Raw genomic sequence first — 19,969 nt, forward strand, 5'->3', positions numbered from 1 at the left:
CTATTAATAAAGCCCAGGATCCCATTTTTTTTTTTAAAAACAGCCTTCTCAATCTTCAAAGATTTGTGTACACACATTCCCAAGTCTCTTTGTTCCTGCACGCCCTTTAAAATGGTACCATTTATTTTATATTGCCTCTCATTCTTCCTACCAAAATGTATCACTTTACACTTCTCTGCATTAAATTTCATCTGCCATGTGTTTGCCCACTTCACCAGTCTGTCTACGTCCTCCACATTGCTTACTACATTTCCGAGTTTCGTGTCATCTGCAAACTTTGAAATGATACCCTGTATATCCAAGTCCAGTTCATTAATATATATCAAAAAGAGCAGTGGTCCTAATACTGACCCCTGGGGAACACCACTGTATACTTCCCCGCAGTCTGAAAAACAACCCGTCACCACTACTCTCTGCTTTCCATCCCTTAGCAAATTCTGTATCCACGCTGCCACTGTCTCTTTAATCCCACTGGGCTTCAATTTTGCTAACAAGTCTATTATGTGATACTTTATCAAATGCCTTTTGAAAGTCCATTTACACAACATCTACCGCACTATCCTCATCAACCATCTCTGTTACTTCATCAAAGAACTCAATCAAGTTAGTGAAACACGATTTTCCTTTACCAAATCTGTGCTGACTTTCATTTATTAGCCCATACCTTTTCAAATGCCAATTAATTTTATCCCAGATAACTGTCTCTAAAAGTTTCCCCACCACCGACGTTAGGTTGACTGACCTTTAATTGCCGGGTTTATCACTCTTCCCCCCCCTTTTTGAATAGGGATGTAACATTTGCAATACTCCAGTCCTCTGGCACCGCCCCCATATCTAAGGGGGATTGGGAGATTGTGGTCAGGGCCTCCGCAATTTCCACCCGTACTTTCCTCAGCAACCTAGGATGCATCCCATCTGGACTGGGTGACTTTTCTACTTTGAGTACTGCCAATCTTTTAAGTACCTCCTCTTTATCTGTTTCTATCCCATCCAATATAGATACTGCCTCCTCCTTTACTGCTACAATGGCAGCATCCTCTTCTCTAGTGAAGACCGATGCGAAGTATTCATTTAGTACCTCAGCTATGCCCTCTGCCTCGATGATCTTTTTTGTCCCCAATCGGTCCCACCCTTCCTTTGACTACCCTTCTAATATTTTTATATTTATTAAAGACTTTTAGGTTCCCTTTTGTTAGCCACTAATCTATTCTCATACTCTCCTTCGCACCTCATTTCCTTTTTTAGATCTCCTCTGTAATTTCTGTATTCAGCTTGGTTCTCAACTATTATGAACTTTACATTTGTCATAAGCCTCCTCTTTCGGTTTCATTTTGATCTCTATATCTTTTTTTAAAATTCGTTCACGGGACGTGGGCGTCACTGGCGAGGCCAGCATTTATTGCCCATCCCTAATTGCCCTTGAGAAGGTGGTGGTGAGCCGCCTTCTTGAACCGCTGCAGTCCGTGTGGTGACGGTTCTCCCACAGTGCTGTTAGGAAGGGAGTTCCAGGATTTTGACCCAGCGACAATGAAGGAACGGCGATATATTTCCAAGTCGGGATGGTGTGTGACTTGGAGGGGAACGTGCAGGTGGTGTTGTCCCCATGTGCCTGCTGCTCTTGTCCTTCTAGGTGGTAGAGGTCGAGGGTTTGGGAGGTGCTGTCGAAGAAGCCTTGGCGAGTTGCTGCAGTGCATCCTGTGGATAGTGCACACTGCAGCCACGGTGCGCCGGTGGTGAAGGGAGTGAATGTTCAGGGTGGTGGATGGGGTGCCAATCAAGCGGGCTGCTTTGTCCTGGATGGTGTCAAGCTTCTTGAGTGTTGTTGGAGCTGCACTCATCCAGGCAAGTGGGGAGTATTCCATCACACTCCTGACTTGTGCCTTGTAGATGGTGGAAAGGCTTTGGGGAGTCAGGAGGTGAGTCACTCAACCAGGGAGCTCTAGCTTTGGATGCCCTTCCTTTCCCCCTCGTAGGGATGTGTCTACTTTGTACCTGAGCCATCTCCTCCTTGAAGGCCTCCCATTATTCAATTACTGTTTTGCCTACTGTTGACACAGTAAATGGACGATCCACTTTACACGCTAACCAACTGACTTAGTTTTGAACCCATGTAAAAGGGATATATTTGCGTCATTTATTGATGGTTCAATGATGAGAATATTTGTATTAGTTTGCACATCACTTAACATGTCAATGTTCTAGCTCAGAAACAGGCTATTGAATCTCAATGTTCCAGCACAAAAACAGGCCATTCAGCCCATCGAGTCTACACTGGTATTTTTCTCCACATAAGCCACTTGTCCAATATCATTCTCCTGCTCCCTCCCATTAATTGTATAAGGAGGGTAAACAAATGAGGAAAAATGTGAATTTCTATGTTATCACTTTCAAATGCACTGTAATGCAGCATAAGATGCGGCAAAGTAGTTTTAAAACAATCCAGATTCAGGTGAAGTACAACAGTCCGCACCATCTTTCGGTGAAACGGCTGACTTTGCCACGGCCATCGTCTTCACAGTCGGAGTTCGGTCGTGACACACTTGATGCAAGAAATTGATAGATTTCCCAACCAAAAGCACCTGAGGCAGAAAGAAAAAAATAGCAAATATTTTAATATATAAAAAGAACAAATGTTAACATTGGATAACCATGTGGTGAAGGATAGAATACTGGAACCTGGTCTTTGATTGCTTCCAAGTCTTTATTCACAGAGATTCCCCTTACACACACACACCACACCCTGGATAAGCTCTCCTATAAAAAGGATACAAGAGTCCCCAATTGATACCCACCACCTAAATACAATTAACACTAATTGATATAAATCATACAATTAACAAAGACACCAATTGCTTTTAAAAACATTCCAGAATTATTAATAGAAATGCGATGTCAGTTAGCACATTAAATAGTTTCCCATAAGTTATGCTGCAGCTATACAAAACCCTGGTTAGACCACACCTGGAGTACTGTGAGCAGTTCTGGGCACCGCACCTTCGGAAGGACATATTGGCCTTGGAGGGAGTGCAGCGTAGGTTTACTAGAATGATACCCGGACTTCAAGGGTTAAGTTACGAGGAGAGATTACACAAAATGAGGTTGTATTCTCTGGAGTTTCGAAGGTTAAGGGGTGATCTGATCGAAGTTTATAAGATATGAAGGGGAACAGATAGGGTGGATAGAGAGAAACTATTTCCGCTGGTTGGGGATTCTAGGAGTAGGGGGCACAGTCTAAAAATTAGAGCCAGACCTTTCAGGAGCGAGATTAGAAAGCATTTCTACACACAAAGGGTGGTAGAAGTTTGGAACTCTCTTCCGCAAACGGCAATTGATACTAGCTCAATTGCTAAATTTAAATCTGAGATAGATAGCTTTTTGGCAACCAAAGGTATTAAGGGATATGGGCCAAAGGCAGGTATATGGAGTTAGATCACAGATCAGCCATGATCTTATCAAATGGCGGAGCAGGCACGAGGGGCTGAATGGCCTACTCCTGATCCTATGTTCCTAGAAATAGCAATTACAGTTATTCATTTACAAAAAAACATTTTACTAACCGGATAATCCTCGAAATCCTCTGCAATGCCCTGTAGTCAATATTTCAGCAAAAGACACTCACTACTGACATTGAATGCATAGATCTCCTTAAGCCACCAATAAGTAATGCATCATTATGCTTACATATTGATTGAAACCCTTGTTTGTACACAAGATTAGAAACAAAATTTTACATCTAATTCAATTAAACGTCTGCCTGCAGGGCCCTTTAATGAAATTGGCTCCCAAGAGTCTTCAAGCCGCCTCTTTAGTTTTGTTGGGTTCAGATTCTATCAGATGCCGTGCACACAGGGAACAATGTGTCTGAGAACAGATGACATTAAGCAGGCCATGGAAGCAAAGCATTTACTACACTCAATCGCATCTTACTTTATAAAAGAACTTGCAATCACTGGTCATCAACCAATCTGTGTACACCAGAGCCCCTCCAACAGTACATAAGATAAATGACCAATTCGTCTATTTTTGGTGGCATTGGTTGAGGGAGAAATGTTGACCAGGACACTGAACCCACCAGAACAGGTTTAACCTGCTCACCCTAAAGATGGCACATCCAACAATGCAACACTCCCTCAGTACTGTCAGCCTGGATGCACCTGGAGCGGGGCACAAACTGATTCACAACTCAAAATGCTAGCACTCGAGTCAAACTGACACTTCAGCATCACTTCAGTGAAGGTCATTTGAGGAATCACATTCAGGGCTGGCACGTGGCTGAAGTTGACACTGTACAATAAACAACTCTGGGAGGTCGTGTGGGTCAGACTACTACATAGAGGTTCAATGTCGTGCAGTGGTTTACAATGTGGTCAGGGCACTTTAATTTAATTATTTAGAGAAGGATTCAAAAGGGACGGGGAGGGGAGGGAAGACAAGGACTTGCATTTATAAAGCACCCTTGATCCTCTGGACGTTGCAAAATGTTGCACAGCCAACAGATTACTTTTGAAGTGCAGTCACTGCTGTTTTGCATGCAATTTGCACATGGGAACAACAACAGGCACTTGGGAGCACGTTCCCCTCCAAGTCACACACCATCCTGACTTGGAAATATATCGCCGTTCCTTCATCGTCACTGGGTCAAAATCCTGGAACTCCCTTCCTAACAGCACTGTGGGAGAACCTTCACCACATGGACTGCAGCGGTTCAAGAAGGCGGCTCACCACCACCTTCTCAAGGGCAATTAGGGATGGGCAATAAATGCCGGCCTCGCCAGCGATGCCCACATCCCATGAACGAATAAAAAAAAAAAATTTGTGCACAGCAAGTTCCCACAAACATCAATTGAGATGAACGACCAGTATTTTAGCGATGTTGGCTGAAGGACAAATATTCGCCAGGACACAGGAAAACGCCCTGGTCTTCTTCAAATAATACCACAGAATCTTTTGTGTCCACCTGAAAAGACACACAGTCTGGGACGGAGCTGGACAATTTTGCCAGCTGAGAGGACAACTCTCGCTCTATCCAGGGCCTTATCAGGATTTCCCGTTTGTGTAATTGTCCTGCCAGGATACAGAAATGGCAGAAACGTGAACATGCTCAAGTAGCAATAAAATCTCTGGCCTCAAATTTTAGAACAGTCCAGGTAATCACCTTTCTGGCTTTATCCATTGTGATGAAGGACGGAATCATCGACTTTCTCAGGGTATATTTGTCATGCCATAGTCTGTCGGTCTTCACTGTTGGATCGGAAGCTACAAAAAACTTCAGGGAAGAAGTGAGAAAATGCACGACATACTTCTAAATACAAGTATACAAGTGCAATATTCCTTTAACCTCTGATGCTTAAGCACTTTCACAAGCTGTCCGTGTTTACTAAGGCTCTAATTGCTCAACTGTACTCGATACTTGCTCTGTTTAAACTTTTGGTTATATCTTTTTAATTTGTGGGAAATTACACAGGTCAGCAACTTACAAAGATTCAAAATAAAGCCCCAGGGAAAGGGAAAGAGAAAGAAAATAAATGTAGTTCAGATACAGTCATTCCAAAGGCATCATCTCATTTTATTCTAACTTTATGGATAGGATAAGGGTGGATCTCGGTATCGTCTCATCAACAGGAAGGGCTGATAAAAGCCACTTAACTAGCTTACAATTGTCAAGCAAGACCTCAGATTGGCGGCCGCGGAGGGGATACAGACTTCCGACTGCACGGTTTTAGAATTGTGTTCTTTTATTTGTTAATTATTGTTGCACGCTGTGATTTGCAAAATTATTAAACATTACAGTTCACTGTAAACGTTACTGTTCCAATTCAAATAGTATTGACTTAAAAAAAATCATTTGAGATCATTCGATTTTAATTTAATGGATTCCAAATAGCACAGAAACAGAACACAACCAAATCAACAATAATGTAATGGTCATGGTGGCCAAAGGCCAAATATGAGACAACCAGGAAAACAAATAATTTCCAAGGTCAGGAAGAGCACAGTTACAGCTCTCCTTAGACGCTGTGATGGGGAGATGGGGCAGGAGGAACCCACGGGTTAGATGGGCCACTGGCCACCTTCATCTGTGCTTACCTCGGTTTCACTTGCGATTTTATGTACCGCTGATATTGCCCGGCCTCTTTCCTTCATTCACATAGGACTACGATATAATTAACAGGTCTGAGCTTTAGGCCTATGACACAGCACAGGTTTCTGTTGCAGCAGCCTGTATGTAACGTTTGCATGTACATGGAACAATATGCATGGGTTCCGGGGCATTGATTGAGAAGCCCTGATTTATGGCAGCAGATTGAGAAGCCGTGATTTATGTAAGCAGGACTAGCTGTAGATGCAGTTTGCTATTGCAACACAACAACTGCTGAACATAAATATGCAACAATACACAGTTATTAGCAATGCCAGAATTCTGCTTCAGTTGCAGAATGACTTTTGTTTAAAGGATTTAAAGAATGTGAAATTATCTTTCAACTAAAAAATCATAGCTTAAAATAAAATTTTAAAAAATATTTTATGTCCATCTTGTGTGCATTTAAACAAATTACTCGAATATTGGGGCAGTGACTTGTTGAAATGTATAAAGTAACAATGGGAGTAAATAGTAATTTTGGAAATGTATACAGTAACAATGCTATGATTTTTGTTCTAATTTCAATAAGTGTTAAACTAAACCAAAGACAGGATAATGTAGTGTAAGTGGCAGTTCCTAATTACTATGAGAATATTCTTTAGTCAGCGAACCTTCTAAAACATCCTCTTGTTCGTTTAATCAATACAGTAATAGAATTTACCGAAATCTTGATAATAGAATTGTGTGTGTCTGCTATGATTCTCATCTGTGTTGTTGACAGTTGAGTCGTCGATTGATTTTCCTCCTGCTCATTATTTAATATTTAAGTTGCTCTGTGTTAATCTCAGTTATTTGCTTTCCTCCTGGTGTCCAATCTTACACTCCCTCCACCACCACCCCCCCCACTCCCCCCAAAAAAGGTAACTGTATAAAATTTGTGTGTCGATATCTCCAACCCTTCAATTCCCATCACCTGCAAGAGTTTTGTTCCTCTACTTCCAGGACATTACAATGACCTGATCTTTCCCATGACCAACAGCAAGAACATCCTGTTGTACAGAGCAGAGAATGATTGAGTGTTGAGATGGGAAGAGAGGAGGAAGGAGGAGACACATCCAACTGAGCTGGAACAGGTAGATGAAAGAGGAGAAACAATGTGTGGGGAAGATTTCTGGCTCATATGGGGCAGGGGGCAATTGCTGTTGGGATGACTTGTGCAGGTTATAAACCACATCCTCCCACTCACCTTCGGTGACACCATGGGAGACCCACGAATAAATTAGAAATTACCTCATGGTACGTGTCCTCCAGCTCTCCATCATAAATCCACCGGTAGAGGAAGTTAAGGATGGGGTGCGATACAAGGCTAAGAATGTGCTGCACAAGTGATCTCATGTATGGGTCTCCTGTTTTAGTATAAGCATGGACAGCCGAAGCTAATTCTCCACCTTTCCTCCCTGAACAGATCAGAACGCAAAGATTAACTTAAGAAACCGAAATTACTGCACTCTTTCAGAACTTTAAAAAAAACAGCAAATATTTATTTTGAATTCCTTCAAGTGTAAAGGGTTCTCTAAACACAGAAAAAAAAACTTTTACACATAAATAAATCTGGTCTCATTTATCCCACATTCTGAAAGGATGGTTATATCAGAATTCTGGAAAGTACAAATTCGGAAAAGATTGCAGCCCACCTGAATGGCCACAAAAACTAATCCCTGACAATCGCATAGTCCTTTAAAGATCGCTTCAATTCTCCCGGACATTTTCCACCCTCTCTGACCACCCCCCCTCCCCAGACTGTCCATTCCACACATTAACCCCACCCATCAGTGTCAAGTAGTTCAATCTAAACCGTCTGTCCCCCCATCCCCTCTTCTCAGCCCGAGCCCAGGTCACTGGTTCTAGAGTTTGTACCAATCTGGATCATATCATCAGGTTCAATTTATCACTTCCCTTAAACTACCCCAAATACTTCAATAATCTCTCCCCCCGAGCCTTCACTTCTCTACAGTAAACAATGCTGGGATCTTCACCCACTCCTCAATGCTCAGATTCTTTAAGCTCGGTATCAGTTTGTTGCCTTTTTCTGCACTGCCTCCTGTCCCTGGATATCTTTGCTGTAGTACGGTGCCCAGAATTGTACCCAGTACTCCAGGAGTGACCGTACCAGTGCCTAGAATTGTACCCATACTCCAGGCATGGCCGTACCAGTGCCTGTACAGACTCATTATCCCCTCCTGGGATTTGTGCTCTTTCCCTCTAACTATACATCCCAGGATGGTGTTAGCTTTTCTTACCACTGCCACACACTGTGCTGTTGATGTCAGTGAGCTCTCCCCCACACCCCAGATCCCTCTCCTGTGCTGTGTCGTGTAACCTACAACCATTTAGTTTAGGCTCTCCTCCATTTATTCCCCATCTCCGGTCTCAATACTTTGTCCGCATTAAACAAAATTTGTCCCTCCTCAGCCCACCTCCCCAACCTATCCAGATCCCTTGGTTTTTGGTTTGCCTTCTCTCTTATTTGAAACCCCCCGCACCCCCCACCCCTGCAAAATGTGGTGTCATTTGCAAATTGTTTGACAGATTTGTTTCTGTCCCAAGCCCCAATCTATTTCTGTAAACAACAATGGCCCACCACTGACTGCTGCCATTTCCATTCAGCTCCATTCACAGCCACCCTTTGGGTTCTGTGATTTAGCCAATTTTAAATCCACCACAGGAGCTCGCCTCCGATTCCATGCCTTCCTATCCTGTGGACTAATCAATGGTGTGTCATTGTATCAAAAGCCTTGCTGAAATCTATTGTTCTGCAATCACAGTTAATGAAAAAGTTCACGTGAAGCAGAGAAATCTACTTTTTCACTAACATTAGCAAATGAAGGAAAATATACTGACTCTCAACATCCAATTCGGTTACTTATAAAATATGTCTGAATGTGTTAAAATCGGGCCCAGTGAGGGGTAAATCCCTTCTGTTGCTGCTTTTGGTCTCCAGTTGACTTTTTTTTTAAAAAGCAAAAAAAGCTGAGCATCTTACTTTAATTTACAATGTACAAAAGCATCTTGACTGACCTTGGCAATGATCAACAAGTGCTGCAAGTGTTTTGAGTCTAATCTTGGGGTCATAGGTCCAAATCAGCAGGCGACGTAATGTTAGGCTACTTTCCAGTCCCACGTTTACACCCTGGTCGTCTTCTACTTGTATCTGTGGATTTTGATTTGAAAGAAAATGACAAATGAATTTCAATGACAAGTATACAAATTATAAATGTCAAGGCCTTAGAGAGGGTGCAGAAAAGATTTACTAGAATGGTACCAGGGATGAGGGACTTTGGTTATGTGGACAGAATGAAGAAGCTGGGGTTGTTCTCCTTAGAATAGAGAAGGTTAAGGGGAGATTTGATAGAGGCATTCAAAATCATTAAGGGTTTTGATAGAGTAGACAGGGAGAAACTGTTTCCACTGGCAGGAGAGTCGGTAACCAGGGGACACAGATGGAAGATAATTGGCAAAAAAAATCTAAGGGGAGGTGAGAAGAAATGTTTTTGCACAGCGAGTTGTTACGATCTGGAACGCGCTGCCTAAAAGGGTGGTGGAATCAGATTCAATAGTAACTTTCAAAAGGAAATTGGACAAATACTTGAAAGGAAAAAATGTACAGGGCTCTGGGGAAAGAGCAGGGGAATGGGACTAATTGGATCGCTCTTTCACATTCCTGTACCCAGAACACATTAGTGTATTTATTCCCCACTCTAACCTTTAAGCCTTGCAGCAAAGGACATGGGGTATTGATAGACCACATTACAAACTTCAAGGCCTTAATCTTGATACCAAATGAGGAACACTTCTATCTATAGCTTCAATCAGAATTGTTAATATACTATTTTGGTTTGGTTAACATGGAAACAAAGTTAATGGGATCATAATGTGGTCCTTTCAACATCAAGTTATCAGCCACAGACAGACCGTTACCTTCTTATAAGCAATTATCATGGCCAAGAACCTTGAGAATGCATCTGCGGCTTACTGCATCTTCAATCCATTATCATTCTATTTATAAATATTTGATGCTTCACTTTTACAACAGCTGTCCTGTTATGAGCTGTCCCCTTTTTCCAATCGTACAAAATGAAATCCTTATCTTCTAAATGCTGACCTCCAGACCTGCAGGTAGCAAAAGACCTTTTGCAGAGAGAAGTTTAACAGCGATGAATAGGTAGACCAAGTACAAAGGGATCTGGATAGGTTGGGAAGGTGCCTGATGACAGTCAAATGGCACTTATTGTGGAAAAATACAAAGTAATGACACCAGGGAAAGGAAATAAATTGTGAGATATAAACTAAATGGCTCTTGGTTCCAGGACACAACACAGGAGAATGATCTGGGATATTGGCGGAGAGCTCACTGACACCAACAGGGCAGTGTGTGGCAGCAGTAAGGAAAGCTAACACCATCCTGGGATGTATCGTTTGAGGGATAGAGCACAAATCCCAGGAGGTCATAATGAGTCTGTACAGGCACTGGTACGGCCACACCTGGAGTATAGGGACAATTGTGGGCACTGGTGCAGCCACAACTGGAGTACTGGGTACAATTGTGGGCACAGGTATGGCTACACCCAGAGTACTGGGTACAATTGTGGGCACAGGTATGGCTACACCCAGAGTACTGGGTACAATTGAAAGCACAGGTATGGCTACACCTGGAGTACTGGGTACAATTGTGGGCACAGGTATGGCTACACCTGGAGTACTGGGTACAATTGTGGGCACAGGTATGGCTACACCTGGAGTACTGGGTACAATTGTGGGCACAGGTATGGCTACACCTGGAGTACTGGGTACAATTGTGGGCACAGGTATGGCTACACCTGGAGTACTGGGTACAATTGTGGGCACAGGTATGGCTACACCTGGAGTACTGGGTACAATTGTGGGCACAGGTATGGCTACACCCAGAGTACTGGGTACAATTGTGGGCACAGGTATGGCTACACCTGGAGTACTGGGTACAATTGTGGGCACAGGTATGGCTACACCCAGAGTACTGGGTACAATTGAAAGCACAGGTATGGCTACACCCGGAGTACTGGGTACAATTCTGGGCACAGGTACAGCTACAACTGGAGTGCTGGGTACAATTCTGGGATCTGTACTACAGCAAGGATATCCAGGCACAGGAGGCAGTGCAGAAAAGGGAAACAAAGTGATATTGAGCTTAAGGAATCTGAGCTGTGAGGAATGGGAGACAATCCCAGGATTGTTTACTCTGAAGGGAATGCTCGGTGGAAATACTGTTCAAGATCCATAAGGGATTAAATACATTGATACTTTTACCCAACAAAAATCTCTGTGTCTTCCTGATTTCACCCCTGAACAGCCTGGCTCTAATTTTAAGATTATGCCCCCTTGTACTGGATTCTCCCATCAGAGGAAATAGTTTCTCTCTATCGTCCCTATCAAATCCCTTTGTCATTTTAGACAACTCGATTAGATCACTCCTCAATCTTCTAAACCCAAGCAAATGCAAGCCAAGTTTATGCAATTGGTCTTCAGAATTTAACGCTTTAAGCGCTGGTATCATTCTAGTGAATCTGCGCTGCACCCTCCCTAAGGCCAATATATCCTTCCTGAGATGCGGTGCCCAAAACTGAACCCAGTATCTCCAGATCGGGTATGACCAGAGCTCTGTACAATTGAAATATCACTTCCTCCCTTTTGTATTCCAGCCCTACATCAGAACGCTGGTTAAAAATGAGGAAGTTCGGAGTAAGAGGGGAAATCACTTACAACAAACAGAGTGTGGAATAAGTTACCATGAAAGGCCACTGAAAAGCCTTGTTTGGGTCTAAGGACCGTGTCCTATTCTGACAGAATCTTCTGCTCTGAACAGAATTTCCTTCTCTTTGATAAAGAAGCGGAAGCAACATTGAACTTGGAATTTACCATTGCTCCCCAGGGTCTACACCCCAAACATGAGCCCATCCTTCCTGCTAACAGGGGCTCACAGATCTGCTGTGCTCTGCTGCATTTTGTGCTTTTATTATAGGAGCTGCCAGCCCCCCACCACTAAAGGGCAGGTGTGAGTACCCTATCTGTTCTTGCACAGGATCCCATGGAAACTAGGGCCAAGTAACAATCGGTGGGAGTTCACTGGCTCGAAGGTAGCCAGTCTGGTCGCACAGATCTGTAAAGCCTATTTAGAGAAAGACTGCAGTAAGCCGCCCTTACTGCAGTCTTTCTCTAAATAGGCTTTACATTTTTTTACAAAATCATTAGCGGTAAGGTTAACAATTCTGTATCACTAACGAGGGGATCGTGGCAAGACAGAATTAAAACACATGCTCCACTTTCACAAAAATCATTCTTTCAAATCACAGTACATTTTTTTAAAATGGTGGTAATTTAACAAGGGAATTAACGGACAGAATACATTGGAACACAGAAGATTGAAATTTCAATGACAGAAGGGGATATTTAGATTTACCCAACAAGTCCTACTGTATACAGTATCCACCAGAGTTAAGGAGTTTTTGGAGCCAGCAGAAACACAATAGAATTTAGTCTGACACCACCCCCCCACCCTCACAACTTCAAAGGAGCAGCTTTGAGGTATTGGTAACAGGGCAAATGTGAGAGGAGTAGAGTCTTTTACCTGAGAATGTAAAACAGACAGCAACCTGTAATATTCCTTCAACTCCTGATGCAAGGAAGCACAAAAACTCTGCAGGAATAAAAGAATTAAAAAGAGGCTTAAAGAGATAAACAATTATTTAACTTTTCCTTAGATACACAGTATGCTTTAGTTTACTATTTAATAGAGAACATTTATATACATCAAGATGAACTACATATAGGTCTCAAAATGTCCAGAATTAGACAGCTTTGAAAAGAACGTTGGTTGCTTCAGAATTAGCTGCTCTCCACAGCAATAGTTTATCCCATCAAGCCGTCTTACTTCAACCAAATTGACATTTTTAAAAACACCGTATCTGTAAAACAAGCAGGCGGCCAAAGCTAAACAAGTGAAACATTGTAAACAGATCTTAAAGAATTTACTTAAAAGGGTGAATAATCTACCAGGTAGGGCAGTGCACTTCCAACAACAGATGTTGGGCTGGGGGTTGAGAGGGACAGAACGGGATACCAGGCGGGGAGGATCTGGAAGCTAGGCTAGGACAGCTGAATACTCCAGGGATAAATAGCCTTTTCTTAATCCTTGACCTTTTTCTGTACTTTCTTACATAATTTGTCTGTTCAGGGATATAGGCGCTGTAAGATGAATCCAACATACCTGCCCCACAAGGCCAAAGGCACGGTCCACACATCTCTGGTCCGTGTACTTTCTTATTTTGTTGTGAAGCCATCCGAGTTCTGCTAATCTACTTGCAGTATCCCTCAGAGATTTCGATATTCCCAACTGTAAGAAACAAAACGTTTATGTTGATAGAACACAAAATCTAATTTCTGGCAAGAACAACATCTGGTATCTTCCTGAAACCCCCCCTCCTGAACTGCCACCAGGTTATTGCCCGGTTTACATTGCCAGGTAAAAAGCCTCTGTCACTCCTCTGATATTTGCTTATTACCCAGTCACCAGTACCTCAAAGCAACTGTTATAAGGGTAAACAATTTTACAACACCAAGTTATAGTCCAGCAATTTTATTTTAAATTCACAAGCTTTCGGAGGCTTCCTCCTTCCTCAGGTGAACGTTGTTGGAAATGAAATCCTCGAAATGAAATCGCATTTATAAATCACAGAACAATGCTTGGTGATTACAGACAGTTTTTTCAACTGCCCGTTGCCAAGGCAATCAGTGTGCAGACAGACAGGTGTTACCTGCAAGGTCTCCGAATATACAAATCACCAAAAAAAAAACAAACAGAGATAGAGAGGTAGAAACATAGAAAAGACAGCAACTGACCCGTTATATTAAAAACAGGTAACATTTGTTCGCTGGTGGGGTAACGTGTAGCGTGACATGAACCCAAGATCCCGGTTGAGGCCGTCCTCATGGGTGCGGAACTTGGCTATCAATTTCTGCTCGACGATTTTGCGTTGTCGTGTGTCTCGAAGGCCGCCTTGGAGTAAGCTTACCCGAAGGTCGGTGGCTGAATGTCCTTGACTGCTGAAGTGTTCCCCGACTGGGAGGGAAACCTCCTGTTTGGTGATTGTTGCGCGGTGTCCGTTCATCCGTTGTCGCAGCGTCTGCATGGTCTCGCCAATGTACCATGCTCTGGGGCATCCTTTCCTGCAACGTATGAGGTAGACAACGTTGGCCGAGTCACAGGAGTATGAACCATGCACCTGGTGGGTGGTGTCCTCTCGTGTGATGGTGGTATCTGTGTCGATGATCTGGCATGTCTTGCAGAGGTTACCGTGGCAGGGTTGTGTGGTGTCGTGGACGCTGTTCTCTTGAAAGCTAGGTAATTTGCTGCAAACGATGGTCTGTTTGAGGTTGGGTGGCTGTTTAAAGGCGAGTAGTGGAGGTGTGGGGATGGCCATAGCGAGGTGTTCGTCGTCATTGATGACATGTTGAAGGCTGCGGAGAACATGGCGTAGTTTCTCTGCTCCGGGGAAGTACTGGACGACAAAGGGTACTCTGTTGAAGGTCTGGATCGAAGGTCTTGATCAGTTTGTTGAGCTGGTGGGTGTGTTCTTTGGTCGGATCTGCGGGTAACCGTCTGTAGTGTTCCTGGTTGTTCAGTTGTCGGTATGATTCTTTGCAATAGTCCGTTCTGTTCTGTATGACTATGGCTCCTCCTTTGTCCGCTGGTTTGATGACGATGTTGCGGTTGGTCTTGAGAGCGTTGATGGCGTTGCGTTGAGCTCGGGTGACAATCAAGACCTTCGATCCAGACCTTCAAAGCATCCTACGCACTCTCATCCCACGTACTCTCCACGTGGGAGACTTCTACTTCCTCCCAAAGATACACAAAGCCAACACACCCGGACGTCCTATCTTATCAGGCAACGGAACCCTGTGTGAGAACCTCTCTGGATACATCGAGGGCATCCTGAAACCCATCGTACAGGGAACCCCCAGCTTCTGTCGCGACACTACAGACTTCCTACAAAAACTCAGTACCCACGGACCAGTTGAACCAGGAACACTTCTCACCACGATGGACGTCTCGGCACTCTACACCAGTATCCCCCACGATGACGGCATCGCTGCGACAGCATCAATACTCAACACCAACAACAGCCAATCTCCAGACGCCATCCTACAACTCATCCGCTTCATCCTGGATCACAATGTCTTCACCTTCGATAACCAGTTCTTTACCCAAACACACGGAACAGCTATGGGGACCAAATTCGCACCCCAATACGCCAACATTTTCATGCACAAGTTCGAGCAGGACTTCTTCACTGCACAGGACCTCCAACCAACACTATACACCAGATACATCGACGACATTTTCTTTCTATGGACCCACGGCGAGGAATCACTGAAGAGACTACACGATAACATCAACAAGTTCCATCCCACCATCAAGCTCACCATGGACTACTCCTCAGAATCAGTTTCTTTCTTGGACACCCGAATCTCCATCAAAGACGGGCACCTCAGCACCTCACTCTACCGCAAGCCCACGGACAACCTCACGATGCTCTACTTTTCCAGCTTCCACCCTAACCACGTCAAAGAGGCCATCCCCTATGGACAGGCCCTGCGAATACACAGGGTCTGCTCAGACGAGGAGGAACGTGATGGACACCTACAGACGCTGAAAGACGCCCTAGTAAGAACGGGATATGACGCTCGACTCATCGATCGACAGTTCCGACGGGCCACAGCGAAAAATCGCATAGACCTCCTCAGGAGACTAACACGGGACGCAACCAACAGAGTACCCTTTGTCGTCCAGTACTTCCCCGGAGCGGAGAAACTACGCCATGTTCTCCGCAGCCTTCAACATGTCATCAATGACGACGAACACCTCGCTATGGCCATCCCCACACCTCCACTACTCGCCTTCAAACAGCCACCCAACCTCAAACAGACCATCGTTCGCAGCAAATTACCCAGCTTTCAAGAGAACAGCGTCCACGACACCACACAACCCTGCCACGGTAACCTCTGCAAGACATGCCAGATCATCGACACAGATACCACCATCACACGAGAGGACACCACCCACCAGGTGCACGGTTCATACTCCTGTGACTCGGCCAACGTTGTCTACCTCATACGTTGCAGGAAAGGATGCCCCAGAGCATGGTACATTGGCGAGACCTTGCAGATGCTGCGACAACGGATGAACGGACACCGCGCAACAATCACCAAACAGGAGGGTTCCCTCCCAGTCGGGGAACACTTCAGCAGTCAAGGACATTCAGCCACCGACCTTCGGGTAAGCGTACTCCAAGGCGGCCTTCGAGACACACGACAACGCAAAATCGTCGAGCAGAAATTGATAGCCAAGTTCCGCATCCATGAGGACGGCCTCAACCGGGATCTTGGGTTCATGTCACGCTACACGTTACCCCACCAGCGAACAAATGTTATCTGTTTTTAATATAACGGGTCAGTTGCTGTCTTTTCTATGTTTCTACCTCTCTATCTCTTTGGTTTTTTTGGGGGTTTTTTTGGTGATTTGTATATTCGGAGACCTTGCAGGTAACACCTGTCTGTCTGCACACTGATTGCCTTGGCAACGGGCAGTTGAAAAAACTGTCTGTAATCACCAAGCATTGTTCTGTGATTTATAAATGCGATTTCATTTCGAGGATTTCATTTCCAACAACGTTCACCTGAGGAAGGAGGAAGCCTCCGAAAGCTTGTGAATTTAAAATAAAATTGCTGGACTATAACTTGGTGTTGTAAAATTGTTTACAATTGTCAACCCCAGTCCATCACCGGCATCTCCACATCATGGTTATAAGGGTAGGAGGGGTCAGATTAAATTCAATTTTGAAACTTGTTTAACACACCCTGGGTGCTGGCACCCTACTAAACAGTCTATTGTCAGAGCATAAAGCCAAAATATATTCAAGCAGAAGTCTTAAAAGGAATTGTAAGATAATAATAACCCTTCCATCTATTACATATTAAAAATGGGAAATGGTGAGTTCTGATTGCAACATTCCAATGGTTTTATTTCTGCAGGTAATGCTGTGAGCATCGTGTTATGTGATAGTCAATCAACTGACATTGGGCTGTTTATCTGAACTCAGAGCATTTCCTTACAATTAACATCAGGTTGCACTGCACCGATACATTTACTGGAGCATGGCTTGGTAAGGTAAGCAATCTGTACCAACTCCAAAGCCGCATATCCTTCTTTACAGAAGAGAAATCTTAAGAAGCTCATATTACCAGCAAAAAACTTCACACCATGACTGAAGGCCACCGAACAACTCCACTGAATTAATCTCTGCCACTCAAGCAGAAGCTCATCTGAGAGTTGCTGGGACTTGCACAAATTCAACCATCGCGAACAGGAACGCAGAAAACTTTGGTGTTGATCCTGGAAGGGGCGGAATGAAGCTACCAGGACAATGATGGGCGAGCAGCTTATCACTGGCCATTACTCGGCAGCTGCCACATTAGTGAGCAGGGCGATCCACCACAGCCACAGTCCGAATTGCCGGCTGCTGGATGTGTTTTCAGAGTCACGAACACCAAGGTGACAGCATGGTTTGGAAAACTGGAAACCCCACCCCTAAACAGCTAAGTTGAGTAGAACCCACCCCTCAGCCATCCCACCACTGAACATCATTTTGGCAATTCTGGCATCCCAATTCCAACTCCCATACCGATTTGGAAAGTAATTGGACCATTGCGCCCCTCCCCTCCCCCACCCATTGCTGAGCAGCCATCTGCGCTACTTGATACCTGGGTGCTGGCACCAACCAAACACAGAAAAATGTACAAGTACCTGAACCCAAAATCAACATCGACAACTGCGAGCCTTGTAAAAACATCAACTGTTGGATTTAGGGAGTAACCGGCATATTCACTGAACTCTGGTTCCAGTTAAGTGGACCAAAATCTTCCTGTATATTCCAATGTTCTGATGTCTAAACTTACCAAACACTTTATAACACAAGATACTACCAAAACAAATATATTTAAATGTACAAAGACTGAGTAAAACAGCACCTCAAACTATTTCCTATTGTTCCTACCGGGACTTGATGGTTTGACTTATAGGGAGAGGTTGGATAGACTGGGACTTTTTTCCCTGGGGAGTAGGAGGTTTAGGGGTGATCTTATAGACGTCTATAAAATAATGAGGGGCATAGATAAGGTCGATAGTCAAAATCTTTTCCCAAAGGTAGGGGAGTCTATAACGAGGGGGCATAGATTTAAGGTGAGAGGTGAGAGATACAAAAAGGTCCAGAGGGGCAATTTTTTCACTCAAAGGGTGGTGAGTGTCTGGAACGAGCTGCCAGAGGCAGTAGTAGAGGCGGGTACAATTTTGTCTTTAAAAACGCATTTGGATAGTTACATGGGTAAGATGGGTATAGAGGGATATGGGCCAAGTGCAGGCAATTGGGACTAGCTTAGTGGTATAAACTGGGCGACATGGACATGTTGGGCCGAAGGGCCTGTTTCCATGTTGTAAACTTCTATGACTCTACTGGCAGTGGAAGTATTGTTGATTGGATAAGAAGTACTAAGGTCTGCTTCCAGAACGACACCCTACACACGAGAGATGCGGAAGTTCACATCTCTGTCTTGGCATCAAACTCAAAGCCAGTGCTGCATTTTGACAACAGCATTTATTCATTGATAGAGATTAAATGAATGATGTATTTTTTGGAACCAATGCAAAACATATACTGAAAGTCAGATGATTGCCCTTCTTGAACTACCCTCCATTAGAAGTATTGTAAGTACACAATCAGTCCAGTCTTTCGAACCTTCCAGAATCAATGATTGGACAAGCAGAATGGCGTCAGCCAAGGCCGAGACCAAACTATATCAGGAGGAGTCACTGCTACTACTCTCACCTCTCCCAGGAGCAAGTGTGAACCAATCCAGTAAGGAACACATTAGGAAGAAATAACATTGTTGTAACACCCTTCACATCCTCAGCACTTTAAAGTGATAACTATTGTTTTGTAGGGCAAACATAAGTTAATTGGCAAGGTGCCACCAACAGCAATGAGATAAATAACCAGTTAATGTGCGTTTTTTTTGATGGTGGTGTTTGGGGAATAAATGTTGGCCAGGGTACTGGGTGAAATCCCCTGCTCTTCTTCAAATAGTGTCATGGGTTATTTTACATCAACCCAAGAGGGAAAAGAGCGAGGGTGTGTGTGTGTGTGTGTGTGTGTGTGTGTGTGTGTGTGTGTGTTTAAAAGAAAAAACCTTGATCTTAGCCAACACATCCCAATGCAAACAGAGAAAAGCAAAGCACCAATACGTTTAGAATGCAAGACCAATAAATCACGCCTCTAGATTACTTTGGCGCAAAGATTTACCTGCTGGACAGCTGCGTTAATTCTTCAGTATGTGGTAGAGAAAGCAGCTTAATTGCACTCGAAACTTCCAGGATATTGATATTCACTCACATACACAGAGAAAAAATGCCATCTCTCCCAGCCCAAACAAACACTACAATAAATGCTTTCCCTATACTTGACATTCTGCTCATTAGTCCGTTAATGAAAGGAAAATAAACGCAACTGTGCAAATATATAAATGGTAAGTACCATACAACAGTTTATTTTTATTCCAAACAATTATTTAAAATTACCTTGGAATCAATTTTATAGCAGTTTTCAGAATTACACATTTTGATACATTTGCCATCAATTCCTTGGAAGACGTATAGAATATCCCTGACCAGGGCGGCTTCTGTTACCTCTGGAGATGCTGAAAAATAATACCATAGATCAGTGACTTTAAGCCCATTAAAAG

At 43.8% G+C, this 19,969-nt stretch overlaps 1 protein-coding gene across 4 annotated transcripts in view; it reads right to left on the minus strand.

Annotated features, from left to right (window-relative positions):
• Nucleotides 1-19,969, minus strand: part of tubgcp3 (tubulin gamma complex component 3) — an 88,970-nt gene that overhangs the window by 34,265 nt on the left and 34,736 nt on the right. For all 4 annotated transcript variants that reach the window (XM_067986662.1, XM_067986663.1, XM_067986664.1 and 1 more), the window contains exons 7-13: nt 19,806-19,924; nt 13,383-13,508; nt 12,744-12,812; nt 9,161-9,293; nt 7,373-7,539; nt 5,156-5,266; nt 2,471-2,579 (exon numbers count right to left, since the gene is read on the minus strand). In XM_067986662.1, coding sequence (XP_067842763.1) covers nt 2,471-2,579; nt 5,156-5,266; nt 7,373-7,539; nt 9,161-9,293; nt 12,744-12,812; nt 13,383-13,508; nt 19,806-19,924 — 834 coding nt within the window. The remainder of the gene's footprint in view (nt 1-2,470; nt 2,580-5,155; nt 5,267-7,372; nt 7,540-9,160; nt 9,294-12,743; nt 12,813-13,382; nt 13,509-19,805; nt 19,925-19,969) is intronic.

The sequence above is a fragment of the Heptranchias perlo genome, chromosome 6, assembly GCF_035084215.1.
Source record: "Heptranchias perlo isolate sHepPer1 chromosome 6, sHepPer1.hap1, whole genome shotgun sequence".
Classification (NCBI taxonomy): domain Eukaryota; kingdom Metazoa; phylum Chordata; class Chondrichthyes; order Hexanchiformes; family Hexanchidae; genus Heptranchias; species Heptranchias perlo.